The sequence below is a fragment of the Capricornis sumatraensis genome, chromosome 2 (genome assembly GCF_032405125.1).
Source record: "Capricornis sumatraensis isolate serow.1 chromosome 2, serow.2, whole genome shotgun sequence".
NCBI lineage: Eukaryota > Metazoa > Chordata > Mammalia > Artiodactyla > Bovidae > Capricornis > Capricornis sumatraensis.
In genome coordinates this window covers 102,056,559-102,080,688 of record NC_091070.1, presented here as the reverse complement: position 1 = coordinate 102,080,688, position 24,130 = coordinate 102,056,559, and the positions used below count along the sequence as shown (strand labels likewise).

Here is a 24,130-nt window from a genome sequence, read left to right as displayed (position 1 = left end):
CATCCCTGGGATCCACAGGAAGCCCTCGTGTGGTCTCGCACAGACACGGAAGTCACTTACAGACACTGTTTTGGGCGTTTTTTCAGATGACTGCGTATCAGATGTTGCTCCCGGGGCCCTGGCACAGATGGTAACAGGCGTCCACCCTCATCTCTGCTCTGCAGCTAAAACATCCCCCTCTTCAATGCTCTGAAGCTGCAGCCTCTGACCTGCGAGAGTTCTGCTGCCGCGGCGGCCCCCAAAGCCAATTCCAGGGACAGTCCGAGCTGTAAGCAAGACCCCAGGCAAAGCCTCCTCCCCAAATAAGTTGATTTTGGCTTCAGCCTCTATGGCTTTGGCCAAGCTGGTTGCGTAACTGTCCAAGGACTTGTGCACATCAGCTTTCACGTGAAGAATAGGGTTCTTGGCAGCCTCTAAGAGAGAAGGCAGAAAGAAGGTTAGTGAGGGGCCAGGATAGACGGCTCCCCAGGACTGGCCTGCTGTTGCTTTACTGACCTGGGAAGGGGAGACAAACAGCTGAAGGCTGTGGGTTCTGGAGTTTAGAGTCCCTAGGTGACAATTCCCTACTTACTATTTGAGAAATCTTGAAGTCATTTAATCTAATTTCAGTTTCCTAATCTGTAAAGAGATCATGGCACACTCCTTATGTCATAGGTTTCTTGTGTTAATTAAACAGTTCTTCCTAAGGTGCTTTAGCTTAGGTCTGGCTCATAGGAAAGGCTTGATAAATACTTTCTATTGGGCTTCCTTGATAGCTCAATTGGTAAAGAATCTGCCTGGTGGCTCAGTTGGTAATCTGCCTGCAATGCAGGAGACCTGGGTTTGATCCCTGGGTTGGGAAGATCCCCTAGAGAAGGGAAAGGCTACCCACTCCAGTATTCTGTGGGGAATTCCACGGACTGTGTAGTTAGTCCCAAAGAGTTGTACACGACTGAGTGATTTCACTTAATTTACATCTGTAAAGGAGTTCTCTGGTCTTTCAGCTCCCTGGAATGTGTAGCGGTTTTGCCTATAACTTCCACAAGCCTGAATGTTGCCTCTGGCCTTTCCACACCCGCTCAGACATTCCTCAGAGCCATAGAGAACCTCAGGGTTTGAAGGACATTAGAAGTCAGGTGCCCTTTCCCCCGGGACTAAGATCCCTGACAACTTCAGTGAACAGGTAGGGGGGAGGGGGGGGCCTTCAATTTCACATCCTGATGGCTTTTAACTTCACTGCCTGTTTTCCTCCTGACATTTTGGAGGGAACAGCTTATCCCCTAATCCTCATGTTGCTTGGAGTAGGCAACTTCCACACCACACTCCAAGAGGAGAAGAAGGGAGGAACACGTGACCTCTCCCTGCCCTGCCACTCGCTCCCGGGAGGACTGATGTGGTCTTAAAAGTGCCTGCTCCTCGTCCTGTCTGCAAAGAAGAGTGCCTTCGGTATGCCGTCCTCCTACATGGAGGCTGATGGAGCTAGCTTGGCCATATGTGGGCTGGGTGGATTGGGGAAGGCTTCAATCCATTATTTTATTTTTTTTTAATTTGGGAGTAACATAAGACTCATGAGGCTGCTAATCCAAGCTCTGTTCTTGAATCTACTTTCCCCATAAAACAGACGATTTGATGTCTGCCTCCTTGACATCCATCACGAGCCCTTCCATTCATCTGGAATCGGGGTGAGGAGTGGTAGAAAAGATAGGATGAATTATGAACGTAAACTCTGGTATGGCCGGTATTTATTTTCATAGCATTTCTGAAGAAATTACATCAAAGTCCCAGACCCCTCCATCACATCTCATTCAGAGGAAAAGAGATTCTTCCATCTGTGGGCAGCCTGGAGGGCACTTCTAGTCAGAAAATCTGGAAGGGAAACTAGACCCCAGGTTCCAGAGGCAACTAGAGTGCTGAGGGTTGAATTCAGAACAGGTGGAGCCAAAAATGCAAGAGCTGGATTATAGCAGAACTCATTCCTCTCACAGGACCCAAGTGCCCCAGCACCCTCAAGAGGGCAAGACCACGGAGGTGGCAGCTTCCCCTGTCGTGAAGTTGGAGCACTTATTGGGCCGTTATTTTCATCTTCCACACATGGAAGCTGAGGCTCAGAGAGGCCAAGTTCAGATTCATAGACACACAGCATCCATAAAGGAAAGAAACTTTGGAGGCCCGGAAACTGGTGTATCTAGTCAGGTAACTTCCTGAGGGAGGACATGGGAATCAGCTGTGTGTATGTGTGTGTGTGTGTGTGAGTGTGCATGTCTGTGTAGCCCACTGCTTGCCCAGCCTTAGACCCTGTTTGCTCTGAGAGTTAGAAGCCTAAGGACTCAGGTGAGAGAGGTCAGGTCAGGAGTGACTTGGAAATGGGCAAAGGTGGAACCCCTAGTGTGCTGGGTGTGGGGGCAGGCTCAGCTGAGGAAGTTTCCTAAGATCTTTCACTTCCCCATTTCCCTGAAGCCATCAGCCACAGAAACCAAACCTTTGATTTGTTCCACTTCATCTTCAAATGTCACTGAGCTCCTCCTCTTGGGTGGGCACGTGCCATGGGAGAGAGGGTTGTCATCCGATGTGTAGTCTTCAAGCAGCATGACATCTGTTCCTAAAACCAAGGGCAAACTGTGCACCTCTAATTGGCAAAACCAAGTCCTCTCATGTTCTTTCCCACTCTCTCTAAACATCCCTTGCATTCCTCTCCCATTTATTCCAACCCACAACCAGGCGCATCCAACTGCCTTGCAGCTTTGTCCAGGACACACAGTGTCTCTCGTCCCATTTCAGGGAGTTTGCAGCCAGCCACTGGGGCTGCTTTTCAGGCACACCAAAAACAGCAATGTTATCCAAGTGGATGGGTTACAGCCAGAACTAACATCCTCAGAAGTGCTGAGTCAGCCAGACCTGGACTGGGGAAGGGGAGTCAGGCTGAGTGGAGGAGGGAGGTATTATGAAAGGGCTTTCTGTTCAGAGTGGTTTTTCTTACAGTTTGAATTTCTATCATTCTAGTTAAAATATGCTGGGCTAAATAAACATATAAATGCTGAATGTGTAAAGTTCTTTAGGGATCAAAAAGGGATTGAAAAATATGCCCCTCAAAAAGTAGGGGGAAGGCAGAGAGGAAGGAAGCTCTATTGGACCTGGGTAGACAGGTGGGGAGGGCTGGGGAGGGGAGCAGGGCTGAGCAGAACCCTGACCCCACACTGGGGCAGATGTTGGGACCAGCCCTCCTCTGTCTTAGTCTCCAGCTTTCAACCCTTCAAAGCCTGGTGCTCAGCACATTAGGAAGAAAGCAGAGCCGGGAGCTCCACATGTCCTCCCAGAACAAGCTGCACAGATGGGCTCCTCTGGCGGACTTCACAATATGGTGGTTCCGCACACGGGCTCCCGAGGTGGACAGATCTCAGGTTGCTTAGTCCCTCAGCAGCCTCCAAGGTGTATGAAATGGGGATGATTCTGTCTACCTCATAGAATTGCCATGAGAACTATAGGCTGGGGCCTGTGAGGCTGTGACGCAGTTCCTGGAGCACAGCAGCTGCCTAGTCCATGCGGCTAAGAGCAGGGAGGCTGAAGCTCACATTCCAGTCTGCGTGATCCCAGAACCCAAGCTCTTCCTTCTGACTACATGCTCCCTTACTCCTTTTCGGCTGGTCGCCTCCTATTCACTCTAGAGGTTTTAACATCACTCCCCCAGAGAGACTTTGCTCACGCGCCCATCCCCAAGTGCTCTCCCCCGAGCAGGGACACATACCTGTCCGCTCTGTGTCCTCACGGCACTCGGCTTCCCCTCCCACAGCGCTCATCACTGTTATGACCTTTTTAAATAGCAGAACTACTGAGGTATCATTTGCACCCACACAATTTGCCTATTTAAAGCCGCAAGAGGGCCATTCACCAGCACATCTCTAGAACATAGGGCAGTATCTGCTCAAGGCAGGGGCTTGCCAAGTAAATATCTGTTTAGTGAATAAATGTCCCTGCCTCTGGATCCCTACTGGTTGTCTGAGAAGAGGTTGAAGAGGGCCTGAGGAGCAACAGCGACCTTCCTCTCCTTCAAGTTACAAGAGGGACTTTGGTCTACAAGGGAGGCTGTGACCAGTTGTTTAACCCTCTGGGCTGCCAGTGGGGGCGCATTTTCAGGGAATGTTCTACCTCCAGGGGAAATGCTCCAAGACAGGAGGCCTGGTCTGGGTCCCTGCCCGTGGCCCTTTACCCTAAAATTCCGCGATACAGGCTCAGATGAGGAAACACAGATCAAAGCAGAGAGGAGTTTCCAAAAGGTTCCTGTTGGGGAGATGGAAGAGCAGGGAGGGAAATATGGCTAGCCTGCTGTGTTGAGGTCCGGGCTGTAGAACCCTGGGTTCATGCCCAGCACGTGGACAGATGCCACCCTGGGAGGTGGTGCTTCATCAGCTCTGTGAATGACAGACAGAGGGACACGGCCCCTCCCCGCCGTGAGCCTCTCACCTCGTGCAGCGCCCCAGGTATGTGCTGGGGAACACAGCAGCAGACTGTGATCTCACAAAGTCCAGTGCTGAGGGGAAGAGCCCTGGGCTGGCACCATCCCCTGGGCAGCAGCTGAAGGGTGGGTCTGGAGGATATTGATGGAGATACGTTTCATCAGAGAGATCAAGTTCCCCACAGGTAGATCTCAGGGCATGTAAAGACATGACAAGGGATAGAGGGACAGTGCCAAGTTCTGGGGCAAATGGGGAGCCTCAAAAGTTTAGAAAAAATTGAATAGCTTGTCTGAGATAACACAGCTCTCAAAAAGCCAATTCAAGACTGAAAACCAGGCAGGTGGACTCTGGAGCCTGCCCTGGCTGGGGGTTATTATAACTCACATAACACTTCATGATCATCTGGCATTTTAACTTTGAAAGCTTTCACTCAATTTGAATCTCACAACAACCCTGCCTGGCAGAGAGAACAGGAGCTGAGATTCCCATTATACAGAGGAAGAAACTGGGGCACAGAGGTGCAGAAAAGCAAAAAGCCATGACTGGAAACCCAGACCCTTGACTCTCACCCCGTGCACCCTGGGAGGCGTTCCGCCCGCCCACATGCTCCTACCTGGAACCGGGGAAATGCAGCAGGCGAGACGCTTACCTGAGTCCTGAGAGCAGCTGAAGCCAGTGTCTCCGGTGCTGCTGCTGTTCCCCAGGGGTTGCTCGCCTGCCATGAGGGCCGTGAGGTGTGGGGACAGGCCCAGGTCTGCAAAGCAAGGTCGGCATTGACCACACACATCCCTCTCTCCTGTCCTCCCTGCAGAGGGTGCTCTGCGTTCACTGAAGACCCCAAGCTCTTGGCGGCCTTTCCCCGACTTCACCCCTTGTTCTCATCCCAGGGAGTCTGTGACAGCATTCACTGGGTCCTGCCAGAGGGGAAGAGCTCGTGACAAAGGTCAAACACCAACAAGGCGGGTGGGAGAGAAAACAGTGAGCAGTCCCGGGAGATCTTCCCATGACACAGCATGCGGGCGCTCCTTTAACTTCCAAGCCTACCCGAAGACCAGGAGGTAGTTTTTTCAGAAGAGGCTGAAACCCCCAAGCAGAGAGGATGTTTGTACGTTGGAAGGTAGGGGGTGGGCAATGACACTGACCCAAGAAAGGGCTGAGGCTGGCAACAGGGGAAGCCTGGAAGGAGACCCCCAGAAGCTTAAGGACTGAAGGCCCGGAGTCTCAGGGCAGGCAGGGTTCAGTGGAAAGACTCTACAGGAAGCAGGGGGTCCCCTCTATGGCTAGTCCCAACTCAGGCTCCAGGCACCTGCCCCCCATGCTGGCAGGAGAGCAGACAGAGTGAACTGGGGGACTCTGGCCTTAGTGACACCAGGCACATGGCAACGTGGCCAAACGGAGGGAACAATGAGAGGCTGCCTAGTTAACAGTGGGACCCCCACCCCACTGCCTTACTCAACCTGGGCAGGAGGCCAGAGATCTCGTCCCCAGGGAAATCCAACCCGTCAGAGAGAAAAGCCCCACAGACCCCAAGAGCGGGGCACCCTGTAAAACGGCCCAGCCCCTCCAGCCCTCAGTGTACGTGCCATCTGCTCCACTGCCCGGGGTTTCCCGATCCCTTTCCAGGGCTGCCTTATTAACCATGAGGGACAGTGGAGAACAGGAGACATTTAAGGAAAAGCACTCACAGAGAAGGGGGAACAAAAAAGGAAGGAATAAAAAAAGGATCCGCAGGAGACAACGCAGGGAGTTGTCTGGGGATGCAGGGAGTTTGTCTTAAGAAAACAAAACTCCAATTAGGTGTCCTCAGAAAATTAAGACAATAATGAATCTATGAACAAAAGAGCTGGAGGCTGCAAGGACCATGGAGATAACAAAAGGCGCTCCCAGCAATTAAAAAACCAGCACAGAAAGTCAGACTCCTCCCATCTCCTGAGAAAGACCTCCCCGCCAGGAAGGACCTGCCACGGCAGACCACCTGAGTCTCCCCACAGCACGCTTACAGACAGGAGAGGCCTCAGCCTATGCTGTCATCAGAGTTCTTCAAGGGAACAAGGTGACTCTCCTCTTTCAGAGCCAAGGAAGAGATAGTGGGGTTTGGGGTGGGCAGCCCATGCAGACAGAGCTTCTCTTTTCATGAAACGTGTGGAAAACATTTTTGCAAGGAGCTGCCCCCTCTCCAAGGGGTTGGTGTAGGGGGCTGGATCCAGAGAAGATTCCAAACGTGATCATCCACCTGCAGGGTCTTGGCCTCAGAATATGACTATGTCTCAGCAGGAAGCCTGGCTTGAGGAGGGTGGCCTGTGAGGGAACACCCACTGCCAACTGGGACAGCTGAGGCCACAGCGGGCTTTGGACACATCTCTGAGGCTGCGGTGAAAGCTAAACACAAGTCCCGGTCTCCACCAGTGGGAGGACTCACTGGAACCAGGCCAGTGTGGCTCAGCTAAGAGCTCTGGAAACAGGGCAGCCAAGTGGTGACTCTATTCTGTTTATCCAGCATTTATCACTAGAGAATGGGCGCAGCACCCCGGAGTTTCTTCACATGAAGCAACAACACACTAGACTGAGCCCCGTCCAGACCTTTTTAAAAGAAAAAAAATTTCTTAAAGAAAGAAAGGAACAGGCACCAAGTGACAGAGGTTGGATCAGAAGCCTGGCGCTGCTGAGAGCGCCATGAGCGCCTTGCAGAGGCCACAGGGGCAGGAGTGCCATTCCGGGGTGGAGCTGGCACTGAAGCAACCAGAAGCCCTCGCGGTGGCTCAGGAAAGGAACCTGGAGAAGCAAGCGGGGGAAATTCACAGGCCCCGGGCCTCTCACCCTCCAGTCCAAACCTCACGAAGGCCCTGAGGTGGGCCATTTCCTCTAGCAAATGGAAGCCAGTGTCCTTTTCTCCACAAGATAACTGGGAAGGCTCTATCCCGTTTCAGGAGCTTCGAGCACCAGGTGGGAGTGGCATCTGGAGGGGCCTCCCTCCACGCCTGCGTGTCGGGCCTGGTGGCAGTGCTGCCAGATGAGCTGCTGGCCCTTTCTCCTGAAATCCTCATCTTGGCCCCAACGCCTGCAGCCACCTATCAGCTTTGGGTTTGTAGTGCGGCCTTCACTGGAAGGACTCATGTTGAAGCTGAAACTCCAATACTTTGGCCGTCTGATGCGAAGAGTTGACCCATTGGAAAAAACCCTGATGCTGGGAAAGATTGAGGGCAGAAGGAGAAGGGGATGACACAGGATGTGATGGTTGGATGGCATCACCAACTCAGTTTGGGTGAACTCCGGGAGTTGGTGACGGACAGGGAGGCCTGGCGTGCTGCAGTTCATGGGGTCGCAAAGAGTCGGACACGGCTGAGCAACTGAACTGAACTCCTAAGACCAAATGTCAGCATTTAGTGCACCTTTCAGCTGGAGAAGGCAATGGCACCCCACTCCAGTATTCTTGCCTGGAAAATCCCATGGACAGAGGAGCCTGGTAGGCTGCAGTCCATGGGGTCGCTAAGAGTTGGACATGACTGAGCGACTTCACTTTCACTTTTCACTTTCATGCACTGGAGAAGGAAATGGCAACCCACTCCAGTGTTCTTGCCTGGAGAATCCCAGGGACGGGGGAGCCTGGTGGGCTGCTGTCTATGGGGTCGCACAGAGTCAGACATGACTGAAGTGACTTAGCAGCAGCAGCAGCAGCACTTTTCAGCACTAGAATCAATGTCCACTCCAGAGCTGACCTACCCACCATGAGGTGACCCTGCCTGGCAACCCTCAGGGAGGCCAGAGATCTCAATACCTCAGGGAGCGCCATAGTAATCTGCTAACGAGCCTTCACAGGCAGAAAGTAGTGGCCTGGTGAGAGTGGTACCTAGGGAAAACCTAAACTGATGCACTTTTTCAGTCTGGGGCTAATAGCATGAGAAAACCAAAACTCATGGATTATGGGTAAAATCCACATATGAAATCTTAATAAACATGACTGCCTATGTAGAACTCCTGGCATCTCAGGGGCAGTAGAAAACTCCAGGTGTTTGTGGAATGCCACTACACCTGCTCACAAGCACTGTGAGGAAAGTTTATAATTCCAGGTACTGAATCCTTTGGTGAGAACTTTCCAGGTGCTCATGCAAATAGAGAGGAACACAACCGAGAGAGGGCTTCTGAGTCTTTCCTTGCTGGCTTTGGAACGAATCTTATCACCCTTCTAATGCTGTGCTAACAGGAGAGAGCAAGTTCCTTCTCTGAGTGTAGGAGAGGTAGCCTGAAGCACGCTGGGGCAGGGAAAGCCCACTGGGGTTTAGGCATCTGCTGCAGATGCAAGTCATGCCTGCAGAGGGTGCCAGACCAGGGTCTGGTCACAGCCCTGGCTCAGCCAGAGGACAGGGACGCAAGGTTGAGGCCAGGGTTCTCCCTCCTAATCAGAAAGGCCATGGGTTTTCCTGGTATGACCAGAGTAGGGTTCAGGGATGGAATGGGCACTGCATTCTGCCTTTTTTTTTTAAAGACTCTTGCCAATGCTGTTGCCCACCTCCTAAAGCCAGGACATCTGGGGAAGAGACAACAGGGATGCCCCCAGCTCTGATTCAAGGGAAGACCAACAATTCAGAACCCATCATCCCAAACGCTCTTCAGCCCAAAAACAACCCACAAGACTGCTTCTCCCTCAGTGAAGAGACCGCTCACTGCCTTGAGCTTGCCAATGCAACCACAGCTGGTGTTTCCCATCTGTACTCACAGCCTGACAAGCTCGTCTAGGATAATCCCAAGTGGCTCGCACAGAAAATCTTGGCCCCCAAAACAGATGTTTCTTTTTATTCCATCTACCCTCTCCTCCTCCATTCTCTTTCCTCATTCTTAACGTCATTGGGATCGAAAATGTTTATTTATTTATTTTTTGCCTAGAAGATAATTGATTTTACAAAATCTGAACAAATAGGTTAATCAGTGAAATGAAACCAAACCCTGAATGTATTCCTCCTGGCTCAGAAGTCATACTTGGAATCACAGTCTTCCCAGTAGCAAGGGGTGAGAAATTCAGGAACTAAAATACTGGGATCCCGAGAGATGTTTTTTTCTCCTATGGTCAAAATAAGGAGGGAGGTTCAAAAAGGGAGAGCATATATGTATACCTATATATATGTTGAGGTTTGACATAAAACAACGAAAGTCTATAAAGCAATTATCCTTCAATTAAAAATAAATAAATTTTTTCAAAGTCCCAGAATTTCTTCCTTTCTCAAGAAAAAACACTCCGTTCGTCCATGAGGTAAATTAGTGATGTTGGTTTGCTGCCACATGGAACAGATCTCCTATCCTCACTACTCCAGAGTACTCATAATTAAGAGCTGTAATGTTCACTCTCTTGGGAGGGGAGGTGGAAAGCCTATTTCCTGGAAATGAAAAATTAACTCAAGCAGTGAGTTGCCCAAAGTCATCTGGCAAGAGACTGGAACTGCACTCTGAGCCACGTGGCTCTTTTCATTAATATGATCTGATAAGTGCCCTCAGGGTCTCCCTTCCGATAGCCCATCCAGGTGACAATCTCCCTCAAACAACAGAGTGGTAACTTTGGAGGCAAGATCCACCAATGCATGCTACAAACAGTGGGTGAAGGCTGAAGGGGAAATAGGATATTTTCATAACCTCTAAGTGTCTCCTCTGCTGTACTTATTAATGACAATGGACAAAGTAGTGAATCTACAATGGGGAAGCCTGCCAGACATCAACCTGACTGTATGGACTGAAAGTATTCCCCCAAATTTCTATACCGACGCCCGAACTCCCAGTGTGATGGTATTCGGCAGTGGGTTCTTGGGGAGATAATTAGGTTTAGAAGAGGTCATGAGGGTGGGAAGACCAGAGAGCTTGCTCTCTCCTAACCCTCCACCACGGCAGCACAGAGCAAGAGGACAGCAGGGAGAAAGCCCCACCAAAACTCAACCATGTGCCACTCTAACTTCAGACTCCAGCCTGCTGAGCTGTGGAAAAATGAATGCCTTTGGTTTAAGCCATGCATTCTCTGGTATTTTGCTGTAGCAGCCCAAGCTAAGACATCAACCAAGAGATCAAGAATAAGATTAGCTAGTAATAAGACCTACAGATCTATGTGCCCCTGGTATGCTTACTAGGAAGAGCACATCACCTGCCCAGCATCCTGCCAAAACGGTAACCTTGAGAACACATCAGCTAAACACAGATTGAGGGGCCGTCTACAAATTCCCTGAACAGAACTCTACAAAAGTGTCAAGTCAGGGAAGACAAGGAAAGAACAAAGACTTGTTAAAGATTGAAGACGACACGACAAAGGAGATGTCATGACTGAATACAACATGGGATCCTGAACTGGATCCTGGAACAGAAGAAGGATATCACTGGGAATATAGATGAAATCTGAGTCAAGCTTGTAGTTGTTAATAGCCACGCACTCATGGTGCTATGGTTAGGCAAGATGTTAGCATAAGGAGAAGCTGAGGGGATGGGAATTCTCTTTCCAAATCTTCACTGAGTCTAAAATTATCTCAAAAGAAAAAAGCTTAAAAAAATTTATCCCAACTAGAGTAATTCCTTTGGATCTCATCAAAGGGCATGGGATTGTGTCCAGAAACTTAGCTCTGAAATCAATTATCAGATGGAGGAGCAGCTTTAACACATATCAGATAGCAACATTTCAGTGACAGAGTAGAGGCTTGCCCTGAAGACATCCTGAATTCCTAGGGACGGTCCAGTAGGGAAAGGGCTTCCTGTGAGGAAAGGGCTCAAGCGGGAGTATGTCCAGTAGGAGCAGCCGAGGAGGGAAAGGAGCACTTCCAAAAGGACTCTGCTTCAAGGAACACTCAAAGAAGGTAGCCTAGTTCAACGCTGGAATTCTTTTTTTTCTAGATAGAACTAACTGTATTTTCCAGGCCAGTGGGTCATGGCTGGGGTCACAGAACTCGTGTCCTCTGCCCTGCCCAGCTTGGGAAATCTGCTTGGGAATCACTGGGATGCTCCTTCCCCAAAGGAAACCTGTGCTTTAAGCTCCGAGGCTGCAGTCAGTCTGAGACCTCACCCATCAACCTGCCAGAGTGTCCAAGAGGACCATAGGCTACACCTATGGGAGAGGGGGCATCCCTTTGCTGACAAGTTTCCAAGTTACCTGTGATCCTATTGGAAATGCTGAAGAGCCTAGACGTCCTCTGCCGCTGTACAAATGGTTCCCGGTAATACCGATCCCCAAAGCACATGCCCAGGAGTTCCTTGCGCACCGTCTTGTTCCAGAGTCCATAGATCAGAGGGTGGCAGATGGCGCTGGTAAAGGACAGCCAAGTGGCCCAGGTCTCCAGGGTTGGGGAGACACAGTTCTTCCCCCAGAGGGCCTCAGAGGTGATGACAACCATGTAGGGGCCCCAGGTGACCATGAAGGCACCGATGACCACCAGGATGGTGATGAGGGCTTTGCACTGGTTGGCTGAATAGACCACGCCCTGCAAGGTGCTCTTCCTGCTGCCCGAGGAGGAGGTAGAGGTGCTGGAGTTCTTCCTCCCAGTCCTCTGCACGCCCACCTCCACAGTGACCACAGCGCCACAGTGTACCTTGCGTGCTTTGATCCTGGCCACTCGGAAGATGAAGCCATAGCACACCAACATGACCAAGAAGGGGAGCAGGGCACACCAGATCTGCCAGAACGCGGTATAGCCAGGCTCCCGGTGCCACGCGGCCACACACATCCACTTGAACTCGTCAAACTCCACCGATGACCAGCCAAACAGAGGTGGCAGGCAGCCGATGAGGGAGTGAAGCCAGATGTAGGCAAGCACCATCACAGCCCGGTTGCCTGTGATCTTCATCGGGTACGCCATGGGATACAGGACAGCATAGTAGCTGGAAAAGGGATGGAGGGAGGTGAGAAGAGGCAAAACAGAGGAGAAACACACCAGGATGGATGCGCACTGCTTTCCTAGGTAGGGAGTTTGTTGGATTTCTCTCACTCCAGTCAGCCACAGGGTGAATACTTCTAAAAGTAGCACCTTCTCCCAACTCCCCTGGACAAGTCACAGACTGGCCACATCAGGCAGCCCCGTGGGACTCTTCATCAGAGAATGACTGTGTGCCAGGAAGGACATAGAGCTCAGGCAGCCCTGCCTCCAAGCCGCCACGCAAGCCCATTCATTTTGGGGGTGTGGCTAGTCATGAGGCATCTGCAGGAGTTCTAAGGAGTCATGCCTCAAAGCAAATCACTTTTGTGTTTCTAACATTAATCCTTTTAGATCAGTTTTCAGAGGGTTCTCAGAAACCAGAATAACTTCTAAGCATTATGGGGTTCATTCATTCAACAAACTGAAGGCCTGCCACATGCCAAGCCTTGTGCTATGCACTGGTGTGTGTGTGCTCACTTTCTAAGTTGTGTCTGACTCTCTGTGACCCCGTGGAGCAGAGCCTATTAAGCTCCTCTGTCCATGGGATTCTCCAGGCAAGAATACTGGAGTGGGTTGCCATTTTCCTCCTGGCTATGCACTGGAAATACAGGTAAAAAGACGCAGAGGGAGATAGGCACAGAAGCAGAGTATGAGGCTCTGGAGTGGAAAGGGCTACATTTAATCCTCACAAATGTTTGTGCTAGACAGTACCGTTATCTTCATCTTACAGTTCAGGACCCGAAAGGATAATCTGTCCCAGATAAGGAAGAGGAAGAAACAAGATAAAAATCCGGGCAACCTGACTCTATAGTCCCCAACGCACAAGGCAGCAATTTCCTGCAAATCCTCTTGTTCTGGAATCCACAGACCAGGGGTGGTTGCTAATCCCTTAGCTCTGTGAAGGAGGGAGGCCTAGAGAGTTACTGATTCATACTGATGGGGCCTTGGGTCCAGAGTGCAGAATAAGGGCAGACTTCTTGGAGGAGATGGCACATAAACACAGGTCTTAAGCGATCAGAGGCACTGGTCCAGGAGCAGAAGAGGCGAGCCTTGGCCAGGTGCAGAGATGCACATGAGCACCGCCTGTCAATGCAAGAGACATAAGAGATGTGGGTTTGATCCCTGGGTCAGGAAGATTCCTTGGACGAGAGAATGACATGTAGTTTTGCCATGGAGAGAGGAGCCTGGCAGGCCTCCGTCCATGGGGTCACAGAGAGTCAGACATGACTGAGGCGACTTTGCACGCATGCACCGGCTCAACAGGGAGGCTGCTGGTAGCTCAACCAGGCAGGCAAGGAGTGAAGGCGGAGCAGGGAGACAAGGAGCCAGGGGGCTGGGGAGCACTAAGCCTCGCTGTCCGGCTGAGTACTGATGCTTTAACCGGGATGAGTGGGAGTATTAAGACCACGGGGTTGAAAGTAGATCACCACCCTCCTGACTCTTTTTATCCAAAACAAATGCTGTTTATTGATGGGGCTTCTGCATGAGGCACCGTGTGGAGGGGCAGGGGTGACCACACTGACGCCACCTGGTATAGGCAGGACCACAGGAAATGGCCACACATGGCCTGTGAAGCCACTTTTTCCACCAGGACCTTCCTAAGTCACCCCTAGGCACTAGCAGCTCAGCAACAGGGGCCACAGTCTGAATGCCACCAGCTGCCTAGATAAACTTCCGTGGAGGAGCCGCTGCCTCAGTCGACACCTCTGTGTAGACTGTATAATCAGTGGCAAGACAGGCTGCCGGTCTCAAGCCTCGAGGCCCTGCCAAGGTCTAGCCTGGAAAGAGTGCTTCTGAGTGTGAGACCTGAGGAGAGAAGACTGTAATTACGGGATCGATCACAGAAACTCTGCATGCCGGCTATGGTAAAGCAAGTCCTGTCACGCTGACATCTGGGTTTGCATCGTGCAAAGGCCCTGAAGCCACATGAAAGAAGCATGCCTTTAGAGTTGAAATTCCTGGGTTCAGATGGTGATTCTGCTGTCTACTAGCTGTGTGTCCCTGGGAGTTATCTCACCTCTCAGAGCTTCAGTTCCTTCATCTGTAAAATGGGAAACACTTAGGATGGGAATCAGGTCTTAACACTAAGACAGAGAGGTTGTCAGTAAGTAGTCTCCAAGAGAGATTGGGAGGTCCTGCTATCCTGTTAAAGTCTTCAAATAAATTGTGGATGCAAGTCTGGTTCAAGGACAGGATGTGCTAGAATGGGGGAAAGAGCTGGGTGGGGCCTCTCTTTAAACGGCAATAGGGACAAAGCTGGGTCTTTGTCCACTGACCTTTCCCTCTTCCTCCTTTTTGAAAAATTAATTAATTCTTTGGCTGGGTCAGGTCTTAGTTGCAGCACATGGGATCTTCACTGAGTTGTGCGGGATTTTTCATTATGGTACACGGACTCTAGTTGAAGTAGGTGGGCTCAGTAACTATGGCACAGGAGCTTAGTTGCCCGCGGCACGTGGGGTCTTCATTTCCTGGCCAAGGATTGAACCTACGTCCCCTGCATTGTAAGGCAGATTCTTAACCCCTAGATCATTAGGGAAGAACCCCTTTCCTTCTTGAAGACAGAATCTTCATTCTGTTCCTGCAAAACTGCTGTGACCACAGAGGACCTGTGGCTTTTCTGAGCACCAGGGGATGAATCAGGCCATACTGATGGTATCCTACCCCTTGCCAGGTGACCAGCTGAGGCACTGACCTGTGTAACAACATCTGGCAAATGAAATGTGAGGGGAGTTTGCAAGGGTAGGATTGGGGGCACTTCCAGGAAGGTTTTCTTCACTTTAAAAAAAGAAACAAAGCAGGGATTTCTACTTTCCTCTGCCCATGTAAAAATCATGCAGGCCCTCTGACCTCAGGCAATACTTCAGGGGCAATACCTGAGTGTGGGAGGCCAGGCCTGAGGAATGTGAGCTGTCCCGGGCTCCTCAGATGAACCCTGTTCAACCAGTCATAAAAATCATTACAATTAATAGACTGCCCTCTGAACATGTCCTCTGGCTGTTGTCAACACCAGTCAGGATTATTATTCAATGGTAAAATGTCTTTGTATCACAGACCATCTAGAGTGTGGAGCATGAGCAATTCCACTAGGATGTACCAACGATTTCTCCCAGCTGAATCCCAGAGGCCCCTCAGGGTGCCCAGGCAGGGGGTTGGTGCTGGCTCCTGAGGGGTCAGTCCCCTAGAATCAGAAGAGCCCTTGAAAGGCCACAGTGATGCCTGTATAGACCCACACCCTCCAGGGGCTGCTTTGGTTTTAAGGTTGGGGGGGGCAAAATTTATATACATTGAAATGCACAAACCTACTACACCTTCATCAAGATGTAAACATGCCAACATCTGTCCACAAACACACAAAAAATGGGTTTCACTGATTTGAAACTTCATTTTTTAAACTTAAGCTTCATTTAGGCCTAGTTTGCAAGCTCAAAGGAAAATATAGAACAAAGGCAACTCCCTATACTCTGCAGGTTAATATAGGCCAAAATGGAGGGTTTTTTCCTTTGTTTCTCATACTCTTAACTGTCTTCTGAAATGCTCTATCTTTTCTCCAACAACGCATCTTTAGACATGAGCCCAAGCACCAGTCTTGGTCCCAAAAGAGGCTTTTGTGATGTCATGTGTAACTCAAAAGTTGTAATGACCATAGGGGTCCAATGCTTAGCTCTCTTACAACTAGACCAATCACTTAGAAAATAACCCCTGTTTTTATAAGATGGCTTCACTAAAAACACAGACAAAATCTAAGCCAACTACAGCTACCTTGGAGTGAACACGTTGTATTATGTTGAAAAGTCTCCTGATAGCACTGTAAGTAACCATCCCACAATGCTAGTTACTTTCTTTTAAAATACTGTTTTAGAACTGAAGTTTCATTCACTCCAGTCCAGAATGAAAACATGAATATCCTAACAGGACCTTAAACCCTGACAACTTCAAGGCTAAGCCAGAGGTGACCACATTGGGCTTATTCATAGGGAAAATCTTCCCAGGTCGAATGATGCTCCCCACCTGGGTCTGCATCCACACTGCAGGTTTAGGACACTGACATCTCAACGGTGAATTTCACCCCAGCCAACTATTCTTTTCATGCTCTGCCTTTGCTCTCTCATCATGGAGCTACAGGATGGACTTTTTTGGCTCATCTGCCAACCAGGCTCATGGATTTCTTTAGGTACGGTTCGTAGGGTTCCTAACTGAGGACATGTCAATGTCTGGAGACGATGGGGGTTGTCACAACCTGGAGGTGTTACTGGCATTTACTGAGCAGAGGCCAGGGGTTCCCCTCAACACCCTACACAGAACAGTTTGTCACAACAAAGAATTATCTGGTGCGACGTGTCAACCGAGCTGAGACTGACAAACCTTGAACTAAATATACTGGTTGGAAGAGATGATGGACAATTGATTGCATACTGTATTAATGGTTAAGAGCCCAACCTCTGGCACCTTGGAACTGGACAAGTCACTTAATAGCCATGAGGACTTGGGCCAGTTTGCAAAACTGCACTTTGCTCATCTGCAAAGGGAGTCTGGTAGAGTTGTTGAAGATTAGCTGGGATAAATGTTAACAGCAGGGTGTAGTGCCTGGCTCGCGACTAACAACATTTCAGTTGAGTGCATGCCCCTTACCCTTGTTTTCTTTGGCCTTCTTACGTTGCCCCCATCTCTTTCTTCTCCCCATCCTCTCTCACTCCTCTCTCTTCACCTGTCTTTTCCCACCACCTCCTCTTGCCGGTTTCCCTCTCTCCCTCTCACTCCCTGCCCCTCCACCTCTTTCTCCCTTTTTCACGCTCTCTTTTTTCTCTCTCACCCTACTCCCCACACACACTGTCATATACACAAGAGCCGCATCATTAGGTTTCCTACATAAAAGGCAAATGTGCAACCTCCAAAACTACTAACATCCAGGGGTGTTAGAAGGGGTATTTGAAATCCTGATCAGATGGCAATCATTTATATGAAAAGATCAATTAGCCAGTCCAGTCAATTTGTACTTTCAGCCACACAAGTGGCCAATAATAAAAAATAAATTGCACCTGCCAAGAAAATATTTGAAGACATCACAATTTATAGCACTATATAGAAATATATTATAGTCAAAGATCTGGGCAAAGCACTGTGCTGGCCAAATCCATCTTGCTGTGCCTGCAGAAGGAGATGAACTATTTTCCAAAGACAACCAGGCCTTGGTGACTTGTTATCATAGTGAGGCAGAAGTCCTTTCTTAATTCATAGTTCTGTCCCTGAGTGACAGGGGGGCCAGGTTGTAGGGTCTGAGGCGCCTGGATTAAAGCTCTAGTGGGGTGACCGTGATGTCAATTTGTTCGTATACTTCCTCTGATCTCCGGCTATGTAACACAGACCATGCTTTTTCACCATGTTCTGCCTTGCTCCTTCCTCTGTGTTCTCACAGTATGTTAAACACGCTGGCATTATATATACATCATATGGTCCTGAAATTACCTGGCCACATGTCTCTCCTCCTACACTGTGAAATCCTCCATGTGCTTCTTCAGCTGCATATTCCCAGCACCAACTGTGTCAGGCATACATTAGGTACTCAATAAATTGTTTATCAAATGAATAAATGGAGTCTCTTATGTAGGAAACCTAATGATGCAGCTCTTGTGTATGTGACAGTGTGTGGGTGGGGGTAGGGTGGGAGAAAAACAGACAAGAGTATGAGAAAAATGGAAGGGGCCCTTGCAATCTGACTCACGGTTAGAACTTAGCTCAAATGCCATCTTTTCCCCACCCGTGGGCTCCAGAACCTACCATCAGATTCAGCAGCGGGATATGTGATCTAGTTTCCTGACCAGGGATTGAATCCAAGCCCCCTGCATGGGAAGGGCAGAGTCTTAGCCACTGGACTGCCACTAAGAGTCCTCACGCCACAACTAAATAGTTCGTGTGCCACAACTAAAGATTTTGAAAGCAGCAAATAAGACCCAACACAGCCAAATACATAAATTTTTTTTTTTAAAGCAGTGGCAGTGGGAGCTGTGACAGCACTTATTTCTGCTCTGTGTTCACATCAGCACCTGTGGGTAAGCCTCTGCCAAAAACCCAGGGACTCCTGGTCGGCAGAGGCTACATCCTAGTCTTGCTGTATCCTACTACCTGGAGATTTAGTACAGACCCTTTCACAAAGTAGATATCCAGCAAATATTCCCAGCATCAAAGAATAAAGCATTGAAAGAGGCAAATTCTCTCTCATTTGATGCATTTGGATGACATGATTTGAGAATCATGATTTGCTTGCTGGTGAAAAAACGTTTCACTCTTAGCTTATTTAGGTCTCAGATCCAAGTAAGCAGCTTACAGCCTTGAAGAGCTGCCACTATTTACTGAACATCTATGTACACAAAGCTCTGTGAGAGGCACTGAAAACTAATTCCCCTACTTTGCTCTTGAGCTGTTGGCCCCCACTCCACCTTCCACAGGACCCAGGACCCAAAAATGGATATTCTAAAAGTAATGATTTAAAAAAAAAATAGAAATTCAAACAATAGTGAGATCCCATTCCATCCCACTGCCAACAAAATCTCATTTATGTCTGTAATGCTGATCATCAGTCTTGATTAGGATGCTGACAAGTGGCTACTGGAGTGAAGATCCATACAGCCTTCTGAAGGGGAGCCTGCCTTTCACACATCAAGAATCTTGAAAGTGTGTTTCCTTTGAAAACACAATTTCACAAACATACGTCTTCTTCAAAAGTGCTATTATATAAAATAGAAAGCTAACAGGGGACTGTAAAAATAAACTATAGTCCATCCAGAGGATGGAATACCATGTAACCATGTTCTCAAAGGACATTTGCACATGGGAAAAATGCTCACAATCACATGTTAAGTGAAAAAGCAGGTCACAAAACCACAGTGCCTTGAGCCTATTTTCTAAATTTATAGCATACAGCCAAAAATCCCTGGAGGCAAATATGCTAAAAATGTAAACAGTGATTGACTGATCGCTTATTAGTAGGATTATGGATATGTCTATGTCTATGGATATGTCTTGTTGCTATTCAGTCACTCAGTTGTGTCTGACTCTTTGCGATCCCATAAACTGCAGCATGCCAGGCTTCCCTGTCCTGCACAATCTCCTAGAGTTTGCTCAAACTCATGTCCATTGAATCGGTGATGCCATCCAACCATCGCGTCCTCTGTTATCCCCTTCTCCTCCTGCCTTCAATCTTTCTGAGCATCAGGGTCCTTTCCAAAGAGGTAGCTCTTTCGATGAGGCTTCAGGTGACCAAAGTATTGGAGTTTCAGCTTCAGCATCAGTCCTTCCAATGAACATTCAGGACTGACTTCCTTTAGGATTGACTGGTTGGGTCTCCTTGCAGTCCAAGGGATCCTTGAGTCTTCTCCAGCACCACAGTTCAAAAGCATCAATTCTTCAGCACTCAGCTTTCTTTACTGTCACAGCCATACATGACTACTAGGAAAACCATAGCTCTGACTATACAGACCTTTGTCAGCAAGGTCATGTCTCTGCTTTTTAATATGCTATCTAGGTTTGTCATAGCTTTCCTTCCAAGGAGCAAGCATCTTTTAATTTCATGGCTGGAGACACAACCCACAGTCATTTTGGAGTCCAAGAAAATAAAGTCTGTCACTGTTTCGACTTTTTACCCATCTATTTGCCGTGTAGTGACGGGACTAGATGCCATGACCTTAGTTTTTTGAATGGTGAGTTTTAAGCCAGCTTTTTCACTCTCCTCTTTCACTTTCATCAAGAGGTTCTTTAGTTCCTCTTCACTTTCTGTCATTAGGATGGTGTCATCTGCATATCTGTGGTTATTGGTATTTCTTCTGGCAATACTGATTCCAGCTCAAGCTTCATCCAGCCTGGAATTTCGCATGATGTGCTCTGCATAAAAGTTAAATAAGCAGAGTGCAATATACAGCCTTGACATATTCCTTTTCCAGTTTTGAACCGGTCCATCATTCCATGTCCAGTTCTAACTGTTGCTTCCTGACCTGCATACAGGTCTCTCAGGAGGCAGGTAGTAAGGTAGTCTGGTATTCCCATCTCCTTAAGAATTTCCCTCAGTTTGTTGTGATCCACCCAGTGAAAGGCTTTAGCATAGTTAATGAAGCAGAAGTAGATGTTTTTCTGGAATTCTCTTGCTTTTTCTATGATCCAACAGATGTTGGCAATTTAATCTCTGGTTCCTCTACTTTTTCTAAATCCAGCTTGTACATATGGAAACTGTCAGTTCACATACTGTTAAAGCCTAGCTTGAAGGATTTTGAGTATTACCTTGCTAGCATGTGAAATGAGTACAACTGTGTGGTAGTTTGAACATTCTTTGGTATTGCCCTTCTTTGCGATTGGAATGAAAACTGACCTTTTCCAGTCCTGTGGCCACTGCTGAATTTTCCAAATTTGCTGGCATATTGAGTGCAGCACTTTCACAGCATCATCTTTTGGGTTTTAAAATCGGTCAGCTGGAATTCCATCACCTCCACTAGCTTTGTTTGTAGTGCTTCCTAAGGCCCTCTTGACTTCAAACTCCAGGATGTCTGGCTCTAGGAAAGTGATTACACCATCGTGGTTATCTAGGTCATTAAGACTTTTTGTATAGTTCTTCTATGTATTCCTGCCACCTTTTCTTATCTTCTGCTTCTGTTAGGTCCATATTATTTCTATCCTTTATTGTGCCCATCTTTGCAGGAAATGTTCTCTTGTTATCTCTAATTTTCTTGAAGAGATCTCTAGTCTTTCCCATTCTATTGTTTTCCTCGACTTTTTGCACTGTTCACTTAAGAAGGCTTTCTTATCTCTCCTTGCTATTCTTTGGTACTCTGCATAGAATGTATATACAACTCTGCATGGTATGTCTTATTTTGCTCTTTATATTTTCAGTATTATTTTTATTGTTGGTGGGGAAAGAACATACTTGGAGAAGGCACCTGATGGCTTCCTTCATTCTAACCCCTGCAGTTACAGAGAACCAGCAGAAGTCTGGCCTTGGGCCTAGTGGAGGCCTGCACCTTGGGTGGACCATCCAGGCACCACTTATTGGTTCAAAACCTGATGATTCTAAGGGAGCCAGGGGACTTGGGTTACCCAGTGATGACAGCCCTGGTGAGCAACCTCTGTGTTTCCCCTGACTCCACTGCTAGCTCTAGCCCCAATTCTGTAAATCAAACAGAATCTGAATCTCCCCTCCGTGTTTCTGTGCAGTTGAACCCTTGCCTGGGATGAACAAAGTGCCCAGTGGCAAAATCCTAAGAAAGATGATGACTCTATGGGTTGGAAACTTGTTATCAAACCCTGTAGGACTTGCACAACCAAATCTGACAGCCCAACTTACTATCTGGAAGAACCTTCTAGGTAGAGCCTAGGGCTGTTTCTTGCTTTTAGAGCCATCCATGCCACAGGAAGGGAAAGCTCAGATTTTCACTGTTTCTCCTGGGTAGCACTGTCTTTATTCCCTCAGTTGTCTTCCCTCCCCTGCTCTCATTTCCATCTAGGACAGGCCCCGGCACTGCAGAGGATGGAGGATATTTCCTCTTGAGGCTGCCCTGGTGCAGCTCTGGCCCAACCTGAGCTGAAGAAAGCAGGCAGCACTTTGGGGAAGAACCGATTTGGGGCCTCCTTTGCCACGCCACCTTCCTCAGTTTCTGTCTCATCTATCAGCTGAAAAGCAGAGGTTTCCAGAACTTTTTTAAGTATTGGAACTTCTTTTAAAAAATAAAACTATATGCAAGCTAGATCAGATAAAATCAGAGGTGCTTTGGTTGAGGGGATGAAAGAAGAGGAAAAACTCTGCTTTCTTACCCTCTCCAGCACAGCCCCTGGCACCCTCCATAGGAACTGAAGCAGCTTGGAAGGCATGATCTCTGAGGATCCCCCTTGGCCCATACTCCTAAATCCTTCAGTTCTCTGTGAGGCAAGCTTACCGGTCGACAGCGATGATCCCAAGGGTGAGCATGCTGGCTGAGCTGATGAGCAGGTAGAGGAGGGCTGAGAAATTGCACCAGACCACACCGAAGATCCATTCCTTCCGAATGGAGCTGGTCACCACGAAAGGCAGCACCAGTACAGACAGCAGGAAGTTGGATAGGGTCAGGCTGAAGACAAACTTGTTGCTGAGGGTAAGGAGATAGGACTTCCTGTACAAGGTGATCACGATGACCAGGTTGCCCAGGCAGACAAAAACGGTGATGATGACGATGGCGATGAACTCTGTGACGACGCCGCCCCCTTGGTCACTGGCCTCCTCGGTGAGGTTACTCAGCTCCTTCCTGTGGCCGAGGGAGGAGTTGAGGCTCATGGTCAGTGTACCTCAGCAGGGGGTGGGCAGAGCATGCTGGACGACTGGAAAGACAAGCCCCGGGGGCAGAAGAGGAGTCATCAAACCACAGCATGTGCACTTTACAGAGGGAAGCCAAGGCCCCCCGGATCCTCGTCAGTTGTCGTCATGCAAGCTCTACAGAGGCAGCCAGTTTCCTACAACCAACTCTTAATGTGACTCACTGTATCCCCTGGAACAATGCATTCCCCCAGTCTAAAACCTCGTATCCACTCTCCCCAGGACCAGCGGTTAAAAACGTTTAGTGTACTCAAGAATCTCCTGCAGTACCAGCTCAAAGAGCTGATTCTTGGGCTCCCCCACTAAAGAGTCTAGTCCCAGAGAAAGAGGTACAGCCTAGGAGCCTGCATTTTAGACAAGCACGGGACAGGTGATCCTGACTCAGTCCACGTGGTTTATGTAGACTATTGCTTCTGGACCCCTGCAATGCAGTGTGGACCCTGAACCAGCAGCATCAACATTATCTGGTGCTTACTAGAGATGCAGAATCTCAGGCCCACCTCTGAATTACCAAATCAGAACCTGTGTGTTAATCCCACTCCTGGTTTGATTCCTGTGCCCATTAAAGTTGGACAATAAAATTATCATAGGGATTAGTCTGCGGTCTTTAAGCAGGGATTTAACAAGCACAGTTCATACCGAGACATTGCTGCTGTTCTCATCAGTGGTGGGGATAAAGGGCAAGGAGCCAACAATAAAGATACATGGATAAGAGGATAAGAGTTTGAGGTCTTTGCCCACAAATACCATTCTCGACAAGGGGCAGTCCCTGCTCTCAGGATGCTGGCTCAGATTTCGGTAAAATCTCAAGGTTGACATATTTTAACATCAAATCCTACAGACAAATGTTTCTCCAAAATTTTCATCTACTTTAATCAGCCAAAAAATCCCACAGATCATTTTCCCCACCTGCTTTTATTCCTGACAAAGAGAAGACACCAGAAGGGAAGGAAAGATCACTTTCCACGAGCCAGACAGCAAGAACCCTGGTGCCTAGACTGCCTACACAGCAGCGGCCCACGGTCTCCGCTTGACCAGAACCCTCTGTCCAGACACCTTTGGCCACAGGGAGCTGGCAGGTAAGGAAGGCAGTCCTCCCCCTTCCCAGCAGCCCGAAAGGTCAGTTTAAAAAGTCTCCCTTCACAGCAAGCCTCATTCATAGGTCACAACCACAGGTCCTGCCAGCCTGAATAGCATCCAAGTAGTTCTCATCCCATCTACCCTTGACGGCCTTCAGATACTTCACACACGACTTGCTTTCTTTTCTCCAGATTAAATCTCTAGGTTCCTGATGTGACTTTTGGACTCTATTAAGCCAGACTTCCTCAGTGTCTCACTAATTTCAATGACCCTATTGATTTGTGGTCCTCTGAATTGATATCTGGATATCTGGTAAATGGTGAGTGTAAAGGGAAAATTTTCTCCATCATCAGGATAATCTTCTACTATTGTTCATTCTAAGAGTGCAATTTCTTTTAGCAACTGTTATCACCCTGTTG

General features: G+C 48.6%; 1 protein-coding gene across 1 annotated transcript; it reads right to left on the bottom strand.

The window, feature by feature from the left end:
* Positions 1-147: 147 nt before the first annotated feature.
* Positions 148-22,631, bottom strand: GPR161 (G protein-coupled receptor 161). The gene is made up of 5 exons (XM_068966124.1): positions 22,219-22,631; positions 11,545-12,269; positions 5,080-5,184; positions 2,459-2,578; positions 148-413 (listed from the first exon to the last, which is right to left on the bottom strand). Exons 1-5 carry the CDS (start codon positions 22,590-22,592, stop codon positions 148-150), a joined length of 1,590 nt encoding a protein of 529 aa, XP_068822225.1. The 5' UTR covers positions 22,593-22,631.
* Between the last annotated feature and the right edge of the window lie 1,499 nt (positions 22,632-24,130).

Excerpts from the sequence above, each read along its gene's own strand:
- GPR161 (XM_068966124.1), bottom strand. The coding sequence starts at position 22,592 with ATGAGCCTCAACTCCTCCCTCGGCCACAGGAAGGAGCTGAGTAACCTC. Across the intron at positions 12,270-22,218 it reads GGGATCATCGCTGTCGACCG|CTACTATGCTGTCCTGTATC; the intron begins GTAAGCTTGCCT and ends TCCCTTTTCCAG. Across the intron at positions 5,185-11,544 it reads CATTTCCAATAGGATCACAG|ACCTGGGCCTGTCCCCACAC; the intron begins GTAACTTGGAAA and ends CTTGCTTTGCAG.